Source organism: Lissotriton vulgaris, chromosome 7 (genome assembly GCF_964263255.1).
Source record: "Lissotriton vulgaris chromosome 7, aLisVul1.2, whole genome shotgun sequence".
Classification (NCBI taxonomy): Eukaryota; Metazoa; Chordata; class Amphibia; order Caudata; family Salamandridae; genus Lissotriton; species Lissotriton vulgaris.
In genome coordinates this window covers 680,834,945-680,855,214 of record NC_141695.1, presented here as the reverse complement: position 1 = coordinate 680,855,214, position 20,270 = coordinate 680,834,945, and the positions used below count along the sequence as shown (strand labels likewise).

General features: G+C 45.1%; 1 protein-coding gene across 1 annotated transcript in view; it reads right to left on the bottom strand.

The window, feature by feature from the left end:
* The window catches only part of SUZ12 (SUZ12 polycomb repressive complex 2 subunit), a 910,103-nt gene extending 890,925 nt beyond the window's left edge, over positions 1 to 19,178 (bottom strand). Inside the window, exon 1 of the mRNA XM_086930882.1 lies at positions 18,598 to 19,178. Coding sequence (XP_086787008.1) covers positions 18,598 to 18,799 — 202 coding nt within the window. The 5' untranslated portion in view covers positions 18,800 to 19,178. The remainder of the gene's footprint in view (positions 1 to 18,597) is intronic.
* Between the last annotated feature and the right edge of the window lie 1,092 nt (positions 19,179 to 20,270).

The following is a 20,270-nucleotide window of genomic DNA, read 5'->3' as shown; positions in this document are numbered from 1 at the left end:
CACTGTTGCAATGGAAAATGAGCACAATCAAGAGTGAACAAGATTATGAACTAAGCACGAGGAGTTTACACATCAAAATAAAAAATATGGCCATGCATCACTCATAGACTACTATCTCACTGACCTAAGATTGAATAATCAGGTCAAAGCAGTCTTCCATCATCCTGCTGATGTATCAGACCACGCCACAGTTAGTTTAGAGATTTTCAAATAACAACAGCGTCCTGAATCTAGATGGACAACGGATAGGTCTCTAATAGGAGAAACGGAAATACAAAAAAAATTGAAACTAGACGCGTTAGATTATTTTGAATTGAATGCTGGGTCTTCCTCACAACGTGTTATATGGGATGCCTACATTAGAGGTAGAATAACAAGTTATGCTGTACATAGGAAGAAAGAAAATAGCAAAAACAATTGAAATGATAGAAAATAACATACATTCTTGGCATAGAGATCTTTATGTTGCAGGCGACCCAGCAGTGGTGAATGAGATTCAAACACAAATTAATGAGGGGAAGAAAGAGCTTAAGGAACATTTGGAAGGCATGGTTAAGAAAAAGTGGTTTGCTAGAAAATTGGCACATTATGAGTATGGCGAGGGGTGTGAGAGGTTATTGGCATGGAAAACTAGGGGAGATCTAGTTAGAAAATCAATAAAATAAATTACCTTGGAAGGGTAAGATTTGAGTTATACTGAGGATAATGATATACGGACTGCTTTTGTGCATTTTTTTCAAAATCCGTAGAAGGAAGAGATCTCTCTCTCAAATGAACAGTTAATTAATGGACTACTAGGTGATCCTCTTCCAACATTTTCATTAGATAAGGCATCTCTACTTAATAACCCCATTACACTTGGAGATAGCATTAGCAATAAGAAACTTAAAAAATGGGAAATCGCCTGGACCCAATGGGATACCCAGCGAAATAGTCTTGGCAGAGGAAATTACTCACTCACTAACCGCATTACTCAATTGTGTATACATAAATATGCAAGAAGTACCAGAATCTTGGAATGCGGCCACAATAACCTTTATATTAAAATCTCACAAAAATCCTAAAAAATGTGAGTTCTACCGCCCAATAACAACTACAAAATATTCACGAGCATAATAGCTAAAAAGGTTAGATAGAATATTGGGAGAGCTAATAGGAACTTCCCAAAAAGGCTTTATGAAAGGCAGGCAGCTAAGCGATCTAACACATGATCTTTTAAGCGTCATAGACTTGGCTACAGATAGAAATGTTCCCTTAGTTATCCTAACTGTCGATGCAGCTAAAGCATTTGACAGAGTCAGCTGGCCCTTTCTATATACTGTTTTATTCCACAATGGATTAGGGAGTAACTTTATAAGTGCTATAAAAAATATGTACACACTTCCTTATGCAAGGATTTTAATTAATGGCATACTTACACAACAGTTAAGAATTGGTAAGGGCGCAGGGCTGTCCCTTATCCCCTTTGATGATCAACCTCTATATTGAGCCCTTAGCTAGGAGGATCAGGAAATAAAGTCAGATCCTGCCCTTTCAACATCAAGGTTGGGTTAAGAAAGATGCGCTTTATGCTGACGACTTTATAAAATATACACAAAACCCTACAGAATCATTTTCAATGAAAAGGAGTCTATTAAAAGACTTCGGTAAGATAGCAGGGTATCAGGTAAAGTAAGAAAAAACTGAAATCATGGCAGGGAATATACAACTTGACTCTACTTTTAAAAAAACATGAGAAAAGAGAAGGTACTTAGGAGTTCAGGTAGCCAAATCTCTGGCGATAACAGTGCAGATAATTTTTTTTAAACTTATGAAAGAAACTAAAAAGCTTCTGCAAACATGGGTTACCTTACCATTATCGATTATTGGAAGGGTTAACCTGATAAAAATGATGATCTTGCCTAAATGTACTTTTATATTTAATTCCCTACCACTTCACTTTGACCTAAAATGGTTTAAGAAGTTACAAGGAGACCTGACAAGCTTTATATGGGCTAACAAGAACCCAAGAATCTGTTAAAAAAGAGTAGACGGAGGGCTTTCCTTGCCGGACTTTCTGCTACATTGCTGGGCTTTCCAGTTAAAAAAACTTTAGAGTTCTTTTAACTAAACGCGTCAAGGACTGTCAACCGTGTTTTGGAGCATTAGTTAGTGACTTAGCAGAACAAGATAACCACTTCTTGTTTAAATACGGGCATCCCAAATTTTCAAAAAAATTCGTCTGAAGGTTTTGAGCGTGGAATGTAGACTCTGGATTCAGGTTAGGAGAATCTTGAAGTCACCCTACTATAATTACTTGGTCCCCATTTGGAAATCACGTGGGGCCCCTTTGTGTCTAGAAGATTCCTTATCTACACCACTTTTAGACTCAGAGATTGAAAAATGGGGCCAATTAATGGATGAGCAGAATTACATTTCATGGGACTATATCAGAAAAAAAATTATCCAGATTCAAATACCTGCAACTAACAAGCTGGGCCCAAAGTCAAACACCAGTAAAAGTCAGAAATGAGTGGGAAATAGCTTTACATGATAAACCTGCATAGAAGAAAGAAACAGATAAATGGTACTGGATGTTAGTCCAACAGGAAGACTCCTATCTGGAGCCATTGGAGGATAAGTGTTAAGAGGCCCCTCCAGATGCTGACCTGACAACTTTGTGGCAAGTATCTATGAACACATTCTGCTTGATTGTCAAATATGCTCCTTTAAAGAAAAAAACACTTATTTACCCTGCACATGGTCTACTGGTCCCCAAAGAAGCTGTCCAGAATAGGAAGGGAAATAAGATCCTGCCCGAAATATGGTCTACAAAAAGCGGATGACATCCATATGTTTTGGCAATGTCTGGTGTGAATGCCTACTGGCTGAACGTTGGTAAGATATTAACAGACATACTGAAAAATAACATTGAGGTAAGCCTATCTTTGATTATTTTAGAGATCTTAGACAATTATAGCTTTTCTGGGAAGAACAAGAAGTTGTTAGAGCAGAAATTTGGATTTCTAGTAGTCCACCATCTTGTGCAGCTTGGTTATGGACAGCCAGACGATTTGGCAGGTTAGATTGTATAAACGCCTCCAAAAAGAAAGCCTGTCTTTGAAAACCCCTTTCTAGTTTTGACTAAAATCTAGGCAGGTAATAGAGCACTGAAATAGTCCAAGGATTAAGACACCCAAATCCAAAGGGAGATACGCGAGGATATCCTCGGCTCCTGAGATAAAAGGTCGAAAGTAGGTGTATCCAGGCAAGGGAATACCTAACTGGTTTAAAGGGTATATATCCAGCTCTGTAAACCCAGAACACACCGAAAGAAATACCTTTTTTTGGATTGTCGCATATGAGGACTTAATTTTTTCGATTAAAAAAAGCACACGAGGACACGTAGGACTGAAATCTTGAGCCTTGATACTCAGTACATATGCCAGCAAGTATGTTGTGCACCATGCAAAGTGTCTTAAAACGATACCAGTCCACCTGTAACCTACAAAGGATGTACAACTGGAATTTAAGAGGTGCACTGAGGTAAAATGTGTAAGATTAATTAACATTAGGTGGCAGCTGCATTATGCAGAATCTTGACATGGCAGGCAATATGTTTAGGCATATCAAGCAAAATTGCATTCCTATAATTCAAACGGTACGAGTTAGCCAGGCTGGATCACCAACCTTCTCCATACAACTAGGAAGAATTCTTTTTTAGCTCTTCAGAAGGAGTAACATTTAGCAGTTAGCAAGTTGACATGCGAGGCAGGTGTTAATAACAGCACTGACAGGAACATCAACATTTTTTGTTATATTATCAGATAGAGAGCCAAAAGCCAGTGAAATGCAAACGCAGGTACATTTCTGTTTAAGTGCACTCAATTTCAAAATGTTACTGGTCACATCTCAATTGAGATATTTCTGAAGTTTAGCAGAAAGTTAAAATTACCACCAACTTACTGTATCGGAAATTAAGTAGCAATAGCATAGGTAAAAAACAACAAATGCATGAATATAAACTAAGGGGGTTAAATAAACATCAAATAACTATACAAAATTTGCATTATATTTCTCTTTAAATGAGGTCCTGTGATTTTATTTTCAAAAAGGTGCCATTCGTTCAAACTCACAACACTAACCAAAGTTACATATTTACAAAAACCAAAAGAGCCTGCTAAAATTAACTGAACTAGAGATCTGTGTCAGAAGGTGTGTCAGTGTTACAACAATGTATAGTCCCGCCCTATGGTTTACAAAAGGTCACGGAGGGGTTGCAGTTGCCAGAAATCTATAGGTAAAATAATATCATCTTGCATCTGTAAAAGAGTTCACAATGTAAAGCCTGACTCTCTGGGTAATAAAATGGAGTATTCGGGGCGTGGCCAAGATGGAGGGCTGAGAGGTCGCACTTGCCGAGAGCTCCCGGGCCCCTGAAACCCTGCACCGCTCGTAACCGCTGATTCCCCCCGGATCAAGCGCTGACTGAGCCTGGAGACCCCGGTGGTGGTGTGGAGTGATCGTTGAGCCTTGATTGCCCCGCCGGAGGTGCGATTTTTACCGAGAAAGCCTGGGGCGGAGCCCGCTGGGCGGCTTGTGTGCGATCCGGAGGCCGCGAGACCTCCGGGCTTGGGGTCTCGACTGTGTGCTCTGCTGCCTGTGAGTGACCCGCTGAAGTGCTTGTGCCGCGGTGCCAGAGTGGGTGCCGAGGGGGACTTCGCTAGCGGAGCGGAGCCGACCGGCGGAGGTCGACGAGAACGGAGCTGAACGGAGAAGGTCGACGGAGGCGGAGCCGGCACCCGGCTGCTACGCAAGTCCAGGGCTTGAGAGTACTCGCCTCGTGTGGCCGTTCCGGCCCAACCCCGGTTGTGGAGGAGTGGTGTTGCGCCCCCGGAGCAGATATTCCACCAGGAGTGCCGGCCCCGACTGCCCCTGGCCCGCGAGCCTGCCCTCCGGCTGTGTTTCTCTCCGCTGGCCCTGCGACTCCCTGGGCGTTGGCCCATTGACTGTAACAGGCGGCCATTTTGTGAACTCCGGCCCGGCTGCTCGGCCTTGCTCGGGATCTCTGTGTGGCGGTGCTTCCTGGCCGGTGTATAGCTGCCCTGACCCTGGTGATCTCTTTGCCGAGCGACGGCCATCGTTGCCTCCTGTGCCGCCAGGATGTCGAACGCTAGGGGACAGAGGAGGGGCGATCGGACTTTGCCGGACATGTTGGGGCGTGGTGCCCTACGCAGCGGAGGGAACCAAACCGCCACGACCTCTCCGGCCCCGTCCAGGGTCGCTGATGGCGGAGAGCCCCCGGTGACACAATCATTCCTAGAGTCGCTGTTCAGCTCCTTGCGGGAGGATTTTCAAACTTTGAAACAGGAGGTGGCCGGGGAGGTCCGCGAGGTACGGAGAGAGGTGGACTCCCTGGGGGAGCGGGTCAACACCGTGGAGGAAGCTGGTCACTCCAGGGACGAGGAGATCACCCACCTGCAGCAAGAGGTCCTGCGGCTGCGGGAGCAACAGATTGAGCTGCAGGCCCACGCCGAGGACCTCGAAAATCGGTCCAGGCGGAACAACATCAGGGTCCGTGGCGTCCCGTCGGGCGAGGAGGGTGAAGACGTGACCGCATACCTGGAGGCCCTCTTCCGTGCAATTTTAGGGGAGTCTGAAGACTTTCAAGTCCGCATCGACAGGGCGCACCGGGTGGGCCGCCCCCGCAGGGCTACAGCACCCCCCCCCACCCCCCCAGACATCCTGGCCTCCCTGCCGGACTTCCCCCTGAAGGAGAGAATCTTCCGCGAGGCGCGGAGGCAGCAGCCTTTCCGATTCCGAGACCACCCGGTGGCCCTATATCAGGATTTATCTACGGTCACACTGCAGAAGAGAAAATCCTTTAAAATCGCCACGGACTTCCTCCGGGAGCAGGGGACGCAGTACTCTTGGGGGCACCCTTTCCGCCTGATTTTTAGGTGGAACGGAATATTGCACCAGCTCCGGTCCCTCCAGGATGTCTGCGCGGTGTTGGGCATCACTGCATCTGATACGGACACCCCGGCGTCGCGCCGCAGACGAAGCACCCGGGACGGTTGGCAGCAGGCTGGGGAGAGGCGATCCCCACCGCCGGAGCGACCGGACTCGCCCACGATTCGGGCGGACATGTCGGCCGCCATTCAGGAGGCCTCCAGAGCGGCGGCGACTGGTGAAGTGGCCCTGACGGCCTGAACTTACTCCGGGGGGAGTCTGCATTAGCCTTTTCTTATTGCAGGTGCGGGGGTTCTGGGGGTGAGTGGGGCAGGATGGCGAGTGCAGGTGGTGGTGGCTGGACGTCCACTAGATTGACTTTCCGCGGCCTTGTCCGATACGGACCAGACTGGGACAATGACTTCTTTGTACAGTTTGAGAAGCGGGGAGCGGGAATGGGAACGGCAGGGGGGGTGTTTTGAGTTTGGGGGTTTGCAAGGGGACTGGAGGTTGGGAAGGGTGCGGAGTCGGGTGTGTGAAGTTCCAAGGGGAGGGAGGGGTTCCTCTAGTTGTGGGGTTTTGGGACTGTACTGTGCCGTAGGCATGTCTGTGTTTGCTGTGCGCTGAGGTTTCGTGAGATGGCCTCCATGTTCGCTCGCTGGGCCCTGCCTATCTATGTGCGTTTCAATGATTCCCCTCCTTGTTGGCTCTTAAAGTTGTTACTCTGAATGTGAAAAGGTTGAATAATCCGGTTAAAAGGCGGGCGGTATTGTCTCTGCTGGAGAACTCCCAGGCTGATGTCTGCCTGCTACAAGAGACCAATCTGCTGGCTAAAGACTGTCCCAGAATGCGTACCCCCAAATTCCCCACGCAGCTTTTCTCCTCCAGCGCTTCTAAAACGGCAGGGGTGGCACTTCTGTTCTCCAAGGGGTTCAGGGGGGAGATCTTACATAAGGTGGCGGAACAGAAAGGGAGGCTCTTGGCATACAGGATTAGGGTAGGAGGCTTGGTGCTGACTGTAGGCTCTATCTACGGCCCCAATGACCACCAGGATCAATTCTTGCACAGGGCACTGGAGGACGTGGCGTCCACCTCTGATAGGCACATTGTGTTGGGAGGAGATTTGAATCTAGTTTTCGACGCGGCTCTGGACAGGTCTGTGCAACGGCGCCACCAGTTGGGTGAGCTCTCGGGCTCGGTTCGCACTCGACTTGAGGAGCTGGACTTGCATGACATGTGGCGCCACCTCCACCCTACCACCCGCGCATACTCCTACTTCTCACACGTACACAAGTCCTATGCGCGATTGGACCATCTACTTGTGTCGGGTCCGATGCTCGTTTTAGCCTCGAACGCTGACATGGGGGTCCTCTCTCTTTCCGATCATGCGCCGGTGGAGGGTACTTTCAATCTGCCCCCGGTGGCTCGGCCGAGGGGGGTCTGGCGGCTCCGGGACACGCTATTGCACAGACGGTCGACCAGATTTGCGCGGCCATCGCGGAATTCCAACGTTTAAACGACAATGACGACACCTCTCGCGCGACGCAGTGGGCAGCCCTGAAGGCTGTGCTCCGGGGCGAATTTATTGCTATCTCCTCGGCGGAGAACAAAGATCGACAGCTCAAAAGGGACGAGCTTACCCGGCAGGTGCGGGAGCTGGAGCAGGTTCATCATAGAACGGGAGCCCCCAAAGTCTGGAGGCAGCTGAAAGCCGCCAGGAAACTCTTGTCTGCCCTGGACACGGACCGGGCGGAGTACGCGATGCTTCGTCTGAAGCACAAGTATTATACCGGTGGCGACCGATGCGGGCGGCTCCTGGCCAATAAGCTCAGGGTGCAGCACCAACAGCACCGAGTGAAGGAGCTGGTTGACCCGGCCGGAGGTTCTGTCACGGCAGATGAGCAAATAGCGGACGTTTTCCGTGGCTTCTACGCAGACCTCTACACTGGCGAGGCCCCCTCCGCCCAGGCGGAGGCGGAATATCTGGAGTCGGTGCCGCTCCAGTCGTTAACGCCGGATCAGGCCCAGTATCTGGAACGCGAGATCCGTATCGAGGAGGTGGTCACGGCGATCTCCCGGCTCAAACCGGGCAAGGCCCCGGGACCGGATGGCTTCATCCCTCTGTTTTATAAGACCTTCTGTCAGGAGCTGGCGCCTCTGTTGACCCGCCTTTTCAACACATTCGCGGAACCGGGTGCCATCCCCCCCGAATTTCTTCAGGCCACAGTCTCAGTGATCCCGAAACCAGGCAAGGACAGGACTGCCTGTGGGTCCTATCATCCTATTTCGCTGCTGAACACGGACTTAAAAGTGTTCACCAGCATATTAGCAGCACGCTTGGCCCTTCATCTCCCGGGCATGGTCGATTCCGATCAAGCGGGCTTTGTGCCTGGCAGGCAGACAGTGGACAACACGAAGAGAGTGACTCATATTCTTGAGAAGGCCTCCAGGATTCCCGGGGAAAGGATGCTCCTTTCCATAGACGCGGAGAAGGCGTTTGACAGGGTGCATTGGCCCTACCTAGAGAGGGTCTTGGGCAAGTTCGGGATAGGCGAGAAGTTCCGTCATCTGATTTTCAACTGCTACCGGTTCCCGTCCGCGGTGGTCCGAGTGAACGGAGGCAGCTCCCGGCCCTTTCCCATAGAACGGGGCACGCGACAGGGGTGCCCACTTTCCCCTGTGCTCTTTGCTCTTTATATGGAGCTGTTTGCTCAAAGGGTTCGGCAGAACCCCGATATCGTCGGAGTCAAGATGGGCGAATTTCATCACGCGATTAGCTTGTATGCAGATGACGTCATTCTGACGCTCGATGACCCGCGGAGGTCGCTGCCGGCTTGCATTGCGGAATTGGACCTCTTCGTCGCGGTGGCGGGCTTTAAGGTGAACCTCGGGAAATCAGCTGCCCTCGACATTTCGCTCACCAGCGCCACTAGGGCGGAACTGCAGAGGCTTTATCCTCTGAGCTGGTCCAGGGACCGGATTCCGTATTTAGGGATCCTGTTGGCGCCCTCCCTTCCGGCGATGGTCACGGCCAATTATGCGGCTTTGAGCACGAAAATCAGAGAGGAACTGGGTCGGTGGGATATGGGCACGTTGTCGCTGCTAGGTAGGGTGGCCGCAGTGAAGATGACCCTCCTGCCTCAGGTACTATACCTGTTTAGGGCGTTGCCGCTCCAGCCCCCCACAGGGTGGCTCGCGGAGACTCAATCGGCCATTGCGCGGTTTGTGTGGCAGGGCCGTAGACCGCGGATTAAGAGGAACATCGTTACGCTGGCGCCCGAATCTGGGGGGTTAGGGATACCAGATTTACGGAAATACTTCCAGGCCGCCCAACTCCGCTATCTGGTGGAATGGAGCCGGTGGGAGTCAGACAAACACTGGCTGTTCCAGGACCAGGCGGTGGCGGGCAGGACGCTACAGGAGGTCCCATTCTTGAAGCGGGCTCATCGACCCCCTAACCTTTACGCATCTCTCGTCCCGCTTCGGGCGTGGGACTCAGTGGCCGTTAGGCATGAGCTTACTACTTTTCCTTCTCCCTTTACGCCGTTAATTGGCAATCCGGACTTCGGTCCGGGAACGGAGCCTGGTGCTTACGAGCGCTGGCGGGCAACCCGCTGTTGCACTTTGTATCACCTATACGGCCCTGAGGGTGTCATCCCCTTCCAGGACTTGCAGCGGGACTACGGCTTCCCAGAGACGGAGCGTATGAGATACATGCAGGCGCGCCACTGGGCATTACAACCCCAAGTGCGCGAAAAGGCGGACCGGGAGATCACGGTGTATGAGCGCTGGTTAATCACTCGCACGTCGGACGCCAAACTAATCTCAGATTTGTATAAAATGCTGCAGCCCCCCCCTTTCACATTCACAACCCCGGTCGGGAGCGTTGGGAACGGGAGCTCGGACGAGTGTTGAGCCACACGGAATGGGACCATATCTCCTATCGCTCACGTCACTCGGCCTACCAAACGGGGCTCACGGAGACCTTCACAAAAATTTCGACCTACTGGTACCGCACTCCCGAGAAATTACATGAGATGGATAGGTCAATTCCGGGGACGTGCTGGCGTAACTGTGGCCAAACTGGCACGCTTACACACATACTGTGGGACTGCCCCCTTTTGGCTTCTTATTGGGAGGAGGTCCTGGGTGAGGTGGACAAATGTTTTGAGATAGAGCTGCCGCGGTTCCCTGCCTATGTTCTACTGGGTTTGCCGAATGGGTTGATGTATCCCCTCAGGTCTAGAAGGGGTAGACAGATTGCGATAGCTCTAGGGTCAGCGGTGCAAAACATTCTCATACACTGGCGCTCCACCACACTCCCCACTGTTGTCGGCTGGCTGCATAGATTGTGGCATGTCCTTGGCATGGAAAAGATGTCCTTAGTGGCCCTGGGGGATACAGATGCTTTTGAGGAGCTGTGGGCGCCCTTCCATAACCTGTTGTGTTCTGAGTTTAGGGAGATCACCTGTCCTAGATATCTCAGGTTGTTACGGCTGACGCCGCCACCGGATCCGCCTGTTTGATTGGTCGGAGTTGGCATTGAGTAGCGGAGTCAACTGGAGGGTCGATATGAGGGGAGAGCAGATGGTCATTGGCACAGTACAGGGGGTGGGTTGGGGTGCGGTAGTTGGGGGGTTTTGTTGGTTAGGTAGGTTGTGGAGCAGGGTTGTTTCACCACCCCTTTCCCCTCCCCCCCCCCTTTTTTCTCCCCTTTTTCCCCTCCCTTCCCCCCATCCCTCTTCCCCTACCCCCCTCCCCCCCTCTTTTTTATCTTTAACCACAGGCGCACAAGCTGTGTTCCCAAGCTGGATGGGGCTTACTGAAGAGACATAACTGCTTTGATGTATCAACTGTATTGTACGCATTGATTGTGGGGCACCTGTGGTTTTTCTTTTTCTTGCCCTGTTGTTTCCTACCTTACTCTGCTTCAATAAAATACTTTAAACATAAAATGGAGTATTCCAAGGTTGACTAGGGGAGTTGTTGTAGGCTATTAACTCTGAAATGAGCAACACGCAAAATAATAAACAACAAGTGTGTTCAACTAATGCTTTTCTTTCAAAAGAATTTTTTTCATGCATAACTAAAAACTACAAAGTGACAAATATTAACAAGATTTTGGATTGAATTAGAAATTGGAACCCCAACTATAGAACCCTTGCAGATTAAGCAGAATTCAAATTATGTAGCCTAAAGAAACATCACTGAGGTTCAACTAACCCTGAAAGTGACACCTGCGTACAATATATAAGGGGTACAATGTGAGAATTCATGCACCAGCAAGATCTAATCATAAAAATTAGCGTTGGTCCTGTATAGGACTAATGGAAATCAAAAGCCTTAAATAAGTCAACAGATTTTAGTTATTCACAATCTAAAATGAGTCCTATTGAAAAGGTGACATTTAAAAATCAATACAGTAGGTAAATCTGTTCAATTTAAACATGAACAGAAATATGACCCTGTGTCCGTTGTCCCATCTAACAGATCTAAAGTATACACGGACATACATGATCATCATCAAGTCATCCTCGATAAACCAAACATTTACTAAAGCCAAATCCTCAAAGGGATTTCTGTACTAAAACTTCTTCCTTTGGCATTTGTCAGTGTTTTTAAAGTAAAACATCTTCCTATTGCATTTAATAAAGGGCGCACAATGTAATGCCACTATATGTTTTTTGACAAGCAGTACAATGTAAAACCCATTCCAACAATATTTGTCAGAGTTGACAATGAGTCCCCATTCCTACTGTATTTGTCACAGGGTTACACAATGAAAAGCTCCTTTCTACTGTATTTGACTGGGATTTGCTTTAACCGAATATCTATCCGTTATAAGCACTGGAATTAAGTTACTCCACAGCTGTAGAATTGGTTTGCAAAATTATTAAACTGACATATTCCACCATCTGCTGCATATTTTGCAGATTTTACAAAAATGATTTTTTAATGTTTTTATTGGATTTTGAAAACAAAAGAACATAACAGACCATACATAGAAAAAAATATATATGTTTTTGCTTCTGGATCAAATGGTTACATTAAAATGGGGCAACATGTTGCCATGTAGAAAGATCCTTTGCAGAAGTTGACTGGTCACCTTTCAATTGCCCTTTGTTGCATTCTAGTGTTAAAACGGTTATGAAGGAGGTGAAATCTGTGGCAAGGCAATGTTAACATGTGAAAAAGACAAAAAGTGCTGCTTTGCACTGCAGCACAATTTGAATCCTCGCTTTTAGTCCAGTGGCTCTGATTAGAAGCAATATCTTCATTTTTAGACTGACTAATCTGCTGAAATCCATGTGAGAAACTACAGGTCTCAGATTTTAACAGTGCACAATAATCCACCCCCATAAAGGCCTACTGCCTTTATGGTACACTTTCTCAAATAATTTACGGCCTCCTCCCATTATAACTTGATCATAATAAACTGATCAGATCTAAGTCATCTGACATAACTTTTAGATGGAATCAACCAGGCCTACAGCCCAGATCCGTGGATTGTTACCATAACCAAACCAGGGCTATTCTATTGAAAATCATAATCACTCTTTTCAGCGGAAACACACAAATAATGCCCAATCAAATCCTTTAAAGATGGACGTTAGCCTCTGTTTACGCATTGTTTCTTCAAGATCGTTCAGTTGATCAAATGAGTAAAAGAGAAAGAAGCATTATCAAGCCAGACCCAAAAAGTAGGCAAGTCCTTCCAAGGACATCTTATCAAACCAGCTTAACACGGACCTCATTTCAAGAATATAAAGCGCAGTTGTATTATTTGAGGTCAATGAGCCTAGGCCTGATGTGCACACAAACTAAAGGACATTGTCCTTTTCTTTAAGTCACTGCAAGTCCCCCAACAACCATGAAACAATGCAGACATACCAAATAAGGCTCCAAACAGGGAGAAAATCAATTTACTCGGTACGTATTTGCACCGGTTATATTATTTACCCGAGGTGACCATGCTTTCTTGCGCTGGCGACATTGATCATCACTGGTATTTTGTTCTGTCTCCGTCAATTTTAGTATAACTTATCCCACATTTTAAAGAAGTCTGATCAAAAAATGACAACATTTAGGTTTCTCCTACAGTCATGCTTTAGGTGATCGCTGTGAAATACCTATTGTCCATAATGTATTAAATTACATACAGGTGGTAGACTTTGGTTCAGGCCCTTGATCTTAATTGGATGGTCTCCAAGTCTATATCAAGCCTCTAATTATCATTCAAATAGGTTCCTCCCTTTTCATTTGGTTCCACCTGTAGGGCATTTTTTCTCGCCATTTATTGTTCGGAATGGATAACTGGTGCCCTTCCACTGCTTGCACGTTGGGAAACTACTTTTTTTATTAGCAGTGCATAGTAGTGAATGTAATATTCTTGCACTTTTCCTCGTATAATGCTTCCCATGTGCTCTGTATTGCTCCCTCCAAATGTGTCCGTTGCTTTCCCCACGCACATTTGCCTGCCTTATTCTTGCTTTTATTTATTTACTTTATTTTCATATCTCATCCTTCCCCATCTCAAGCTGCTGCACAACCACTTTACTCCCAAGTATTCTCGCCTGAGTGGATTTCTTCCCCCACAAGCTCCTTCATTGCTCCTTCAAACGGGGTGTGTTCTTTTTTGTTTTTTTAAGTGCTTTAAAAATTGCTTCCGAGTTGCTCTGTTCTCAATTAGCACGCATTTATTTATTTGCTGATCCAGGATAGTTGTCTAGTATACAGGAATTTTAAAGATAAAAAAAAAATTGTCAGGCGTATTATGCCATTGTGCACAGTGACATGCAGGGGTACGTCATCACGCTAGGTTGTCATAGCATCATAACACATGTACATCACTGCTGCACCTGCTGCTCTCCCCCATTTTACCAATCAACAGTGTCAGCAAAAAGCATTGGCAAAGCAAATAGGCCTTCACTGGCAGTCACAAAGCGAGACCTAGCAGATTTGCCAATAGTTGTTTATTTACACCTTTGCCCCTGCACCTATCTTAAATCAAGAGTTTTCAACTGAAAAGACTAAGAGAAAGGCAAGTGATCACAGTAATCACTTTTTCCATCAACATCATACAAGCACCAAAACCTGTGCCAAATCTAAGGGAGTGTCACTTTAAAAGTTGCTTTGTGAGCAAATAATGAATGTTGGCCTTCGGTGCTGGACTGAACTTATGTTTCAGGCTAAAAGATTCTCTCAAAAACTTTCATGGTATAACATTTTACTGTGACACTGTAGTCTCTAGATAAGGATCTCTGAAGGAACGATCACAGAAAATGTTGCTTTTCTACCACACAGTACGGTACATGACCCTATTTTTTGTAACTGTCTATACCATTCAAAGTGATAAGTACAAAGTTGCCAAACTAGTCAACTTGTTTTGGTCCAAAAATATGTCAGCATCAAAAGCAAACAAACCCCACTTGGAAATAACTAGGAAATGCGCTGTTCTGGAGTGCCACTAATGAGAGCTTGGGGTTGTAGTACTTTCAAGGGACAAAAGTGAGTGTTTGTCAGTGAAAACGTACTCCTGCAAATGCTGACATCATAGGAGGTCAAATCCTTTAAAAGGTGCCACAAAAGGGGGGGCGGACATTGTTAATAGCAAAGTTTTTTTAATCCACTCTAAAACTGGTGTTTGAACTTCACTTAATTTTTTTTTTTAAACACGTATTTCAATGGAAAGACAATTAAACACCTGCAGACATATTCTAGATCTATACTTAACACACATCGCCAAAACGGAATCTCCAAATTTGGCATAAGGATCAAATGTAAGCGGAAAATCTATCACTCGTTTTTTTCCCCTACACTTGTCAATTTTTAACGCTCTACTATAGGACTCCCTCAAAGCAATTTGAAGCCCTTCACATCTCACAAACAACTAGATCTGACCTCATCAACCAACATAAAGTATTAACAGAACTGCAACTTAATTGGCACTACAAGGAGGTATAAAAAAGCAATACAAGAGTTGATAAAATAAATTACACAACTCCCCTATAGGTCAACCGTGACCCCGTAAGTGTCAACTGTTACTTCACTAGGGAGTTTCCCAAAAGAAGCAACAGAGCCACCAGCCACCCAAACTCTTTTACACAGACTATATTAGCAGATCAAGTATAAATTTACAAAGAAAATGAATGTAAAATTACATATTTTTAAACGTTCTGAAAATGTGAAGATATTTAACATTGGAAGCTAAATATTAATTTGGTATGCTTAACATAACGTGTGGGAGCAACTTAAGTAGAACAAACAATAGTATGAAAAACTGGTAACCTCAATTAAAATACTAGTATGCACCGAAAAAAAGCATACATTAGGATAAAAAGGCAAATCAAGATGCTAGAGCCCATCAAAGTGCTTTGTCTTTTAGAAATAAAGACAAATTTTGAAACGCTCCAAACTTCCCATTTAAATTTCCACATTTGTAGGTCTTTAAATATTTCATAATATGTATTTCTTGGATGTAAACTTGTTTCCACAATTTTTTTCAGTTTCAATTCTTCGAAATTGTTTATGTGGGGGTCCCCAATGTCCAGTAGTCATTCACTGGGAGTGCCCTTAAGTCTTACGGTTAACAACCGGTGTCGTAGAGCTCATGAACGAACCTGAATACATCCTGCAAAATCATAGGCACTGTACAGCGGTTTTTCCATCAAACTAAATGCAAGCTTCAGAAATGAATGAACACTTTAGGTCAGACACATAATAACCATTCAAGTCAATCAACACTGAAATGCAAAGATAGAAAACACTAGTCACAACAATGACCCTGGAATCGATAAAACCAGAAAACCATGGTTTAGGAACGGTCCAAAGCGTTATGACAACACAGGAATGGTAGATATGTCCCAAAGTAATAACAGAATTGGTAAAAGAGGAAAATCATAAAAATTATGTAAAAATATACTATGAGCCGCTGATAAACTTATTTTACCACCACAACCAGCAGAAGATGTACAGGTATTTCACAGAAATAACCTTTGATACAGAGCATGATTTCAACAGCAGAATGCATTGGTGGTGGATTCCGAACTATGGAAACTTTTAATTTAAACAACAAATTAAGGATCTCATTGGTTTGGAATATGACATACATACTCAGTGCAAGAGTAAAGCAGAGCATCTACCATTTACAATGCTTCGGGTACTTTTTAATGTTATTGTGTAAGCTTGCATATTTCTTATTCAACCAACAGTCAAATCTCTGCATCACTTGTGGTGTCCTTAGTATGAACTACCTATGAGCAGTAGAGATGCAAACCAAATTTTGCATAAAAGTTTGCATTCCTACTTATCAAAACACCAGTTTGTTGGTCCCCATGATTATTACTGTAAAGAATTTTATAAAATAAAAATATAACCCATTGAGAATCCATCAGCTCTTGCAAATATGTTTAGTGGACAAAGTCAAATACAGTACACAAATGTATTAAAAAGATGCCCTTTCCTTAACAACCAAAGAAGTCAGTTAGGATTCACAACTTAAAAAATGATAATGTTGCTATCATAGCAAAGAAAAGAGAACAAACATTCTTATGGGAAGCATTGGAAGAAAGTTACTTGCAGAAAATGGCATCTTCTAATTCAGCTGAGCATGTGTTCTATTGGCAATGGCACATTTTTTAAAGTGGGGATGATGAACTCAATGTTACATCACTGAAGTCATAGGAATTGTGAACAATTAAAGCATCACACTAAGAACAAATATAGCACATGAGCCACTGCCATTTAGCAGGAGTGGTATATGTGTGGTATGTAGACGGTGGTGAATTTTAGAGCACACTGTTGGGATTACATCTCTAAAGCGTGGTGTAGCTGCGCACTGTCATTTACAGTCAGCACATTTTCCATTGAAATGCACACTAAATTTTCACCAACATACTGTTGTACTGACAGAACCACTTATCACAAACAATTGTGTGTAGAAATCAGTTTTCTGCAAATATTTACAATGTCCACATCACCATGTAGTGTCTTGATTTGTTTAATCCCGATACAATATGTGACCATCTGAAGATTTATTTTTTTTAAATGCTTCATTTGAGCTTTAACTTGATGTATAATGGGCACAGGTATTTAAATGGGCTAAAAAATAAATAACTGACAACCTACATCTTTCCCATTCACACTGTTTGTATTAGTTAAATAGTCAGATAGTTCACTTTACAAAATCCTCTACTGTTGCAGTCAGAGAAACAAAAATAACACCAATCCCTATGTTAAAAGAATAAGCCGCAAGATGTAGGCCGACATTTGACCTTTGTCTGGTAACACACCGTAAATAAAACAAAGATTACAAATTAAGGCCTCTTTATTGCTCATTCACCTTCTGAACCCCAGAGTGGTTATTTAAGGATTGTTGTAGCATCCCTACTTCCAGCGCCTAAGAAGGCATGGGGATAACATGATGTGTAATAGAGCACCCCGTCAAAGTCGACCCTTACCGAAAAACACGACTCGATTTGGGGTGCACCTTCCTTTCCGCATTATGCACAACTGCTTCCGAGTCCTTTTACCTCTAGACGTGTACATTAATAGAACATGATTCTCAGTGACAGCAGGCGAACGTGTGGCAGAAGCTTAAACGGAAATGATAAGATGCTGCCATTTCTGCACCAGGCACTTTGAAGCTTCTGATGCGACAAGTGATGGATTTAAGAACAACTTTAGAAGTAATATCAAGTGTTGATTAAGTACTGCATGTAAACTGCAAAAATATCAACATTGTGGCACCTGTTAACTGCTCCTGACAAATATAGTATTGAAGAACGCAATACTACGAGAACTTAGACTTTTCCACCAAATAAATCAAAAATTTGCAATTTAAATAGTGGCAAGATTCAAGCGAGACATGGTATCCACCAACAATACGTGTGTCACCCACTATCTACTACTTTAAACAAGCCGACATTTTAGCGTTAATCGCGTCGTTGGCGGTGTACAGAAAAATGAAGACAGGATGCAAATGCAACGAAGGTTTCAGGTGATTTGTATCAATTGAAAATCATGCGAGTTGAGAAACACGTGCAACATCACAGTAACATATGCATTTCATAATTCTTCCAAGGGGTGTTTTGGAAACTTCTTTGACAAACACTGATTGAACAATTCAGATCAGTAATAGGACGAGCTGATCAAATACACATTTATACCAAGATTATGAAGCTCTATCCCATCCCCCCGACCCCCAAAACAAATATCAAACCAAGACCTTGATTGGCGATTAGAATGTTTGCAAGTAGTATGTATACATGTACATTCGAAAACAGATTAAGCTTCTATGATGCATGTCTCACATATTTTGCAATTTCACATTTGAAGTGGGCATACAGGTCTTTGCAGAGACGAAAGGTATGCTACACTCACGCCCAGGTGCCAAATCACGTCATAAAGGTAGTCAGTCATTCACAGAGGTACGCATGGCAAGTTATAAGTGTACGAGTATCATCCTTAATGCTGCATATGCTTATTTATGGACACAATCGTCACCAACATACACGCATGTAATAACACGTACACGTGCTCAAGAATCTATCCACGCCATGTAAGAAGCCCTCAATGGCCCACTGCTGTTCTCAGAGGAACCTGGGCCGCGAGAGACCCCCTGGACTCAGATCCCGTTCAGGGCAAAATATTGCTCGGTGCACTCACTCTCGAAGGCCTGAAGGAAGAGCTCATGGTCGGCTTGAAGCTGCTCCATCTTCGGCTTCTTCACCGGCAGCACCGTGGCAGAGGCAGCGACCGCTGGGGAGTACCCGGACCCACTGCCCGATTTACCGCCCGAGGAAGACCCGCCGCTAAAACCTCCAGAACCGGGACCCGAGCCGCTGCCGCCATGCTTATGAGGTGCCATCCGCCCCTCCGCCTCCGGAACCCGACCAGTGATGCCACCGAAATTTGCTAAATTTATTTTCCGTGCTTTTATTTAATAAAAAATGTAAATATGCGGGATAAAAAAAATATCTTCGTAGGTGTACTTAAAAATATAGAGGCGGGTGGTGTCAGGAGGGAGGGCGGAGGCCGCTCTTTGTCCAAGACTATGTTAAATAAAAAATATTTCTACATATAACAGAAACCCATAAATAGGGAATCAAAGGCGTTTACGCCCGGATCCATCAGGCAAAACTCCATGCGAGAACCCCCCCCACTCTCTCTGCACAGACAACACACACCAGTCTCTTTCAGCCTCTCCCCCCCCGACCGCCCACCTTCGGCACGCACCGCCCCCTCTTGGTGACGCTAAGCAATCCAGCGAGAGAGCTGTCGGATGCTCTCAATCCATTGGCTAAAGACACAGTCATGCTGACGAGCCGCTTCTGGGAAGTTTGGTTGGTGTGATGCGCGCGCTCACCGATCGCGCTCCTTTCCCCTTCTTTGAACTGAATTCGCGGGAACCGGTATCTACCGAGGTGCATTCTGGGCATCCGTAAACCGAACATAGTTTCCCTTCATTTACGTCTCCTTCGACAACAATCAGTAGTGCCCGGAGAGTGCACCGCCGTAATTGATTGGCGGTGCTTTTAATTTGCATCAAAGTCGAAGTTTACTTTTGTCGGCTCCTTGTTTGTGTTGCACAGCAGTATCTTGCAAAGTATGTTTATTTGTGGAGTATTTCATTCTAGTTTAAAAAAATATATTTTAAAGTAGTCACGAAGGATGGCTACAAACCCTAAAACCGTTCTCTGTTTTTTTGAAGTGGAAGGAATGATAAATATTACAATTGCTCTGCAACGTAACATGGGGAAGTAAATATATTAAAGTGGGAGACAAAGGTACATTATTGCAAGGGTAGGCAGGCGACGAGCAGCTTAAATAGGGGTGACCTGATGCATATAATTGGTAGTTTCATTTATTGGGGGTTTTGAGTGAGAGACCCAACTGCTTATGAAGTATGTGTTTGACTGAGAATCACAAAACATCTAATGGAAGAGCTGGGGAGGGCATCTAAAAGTCGAGGCAAGAGTTTTTCTTAACTTTCTAGGGAATGGCTTACTGCAGCCTGATTTACTTAATTTTGGAGGATCTAAAATTTCCCAGCTTTTGAAGCAAAAATGTTCAATTCTATTAAGGATAACAAGGTAATAATTATGTATAGCTTACCTTTTAGTTCCTACTCCAACACTTTAAAATTTCAGCCATTAACCTAAAGACACACATTTCAAAACATAATTTTCCCAAGTAGGCTTGTGGGTCTTAGACCCACATTGGCATAAAGAAGAGCACAGAGACCACTGTGCTTTTGTTAACTGGACTGTGGGCATAAGCACCAAGTTCCCTTTTGTTAAGCAGGTCACCTGACTTGATGACGCTACTGACAGAGCTTG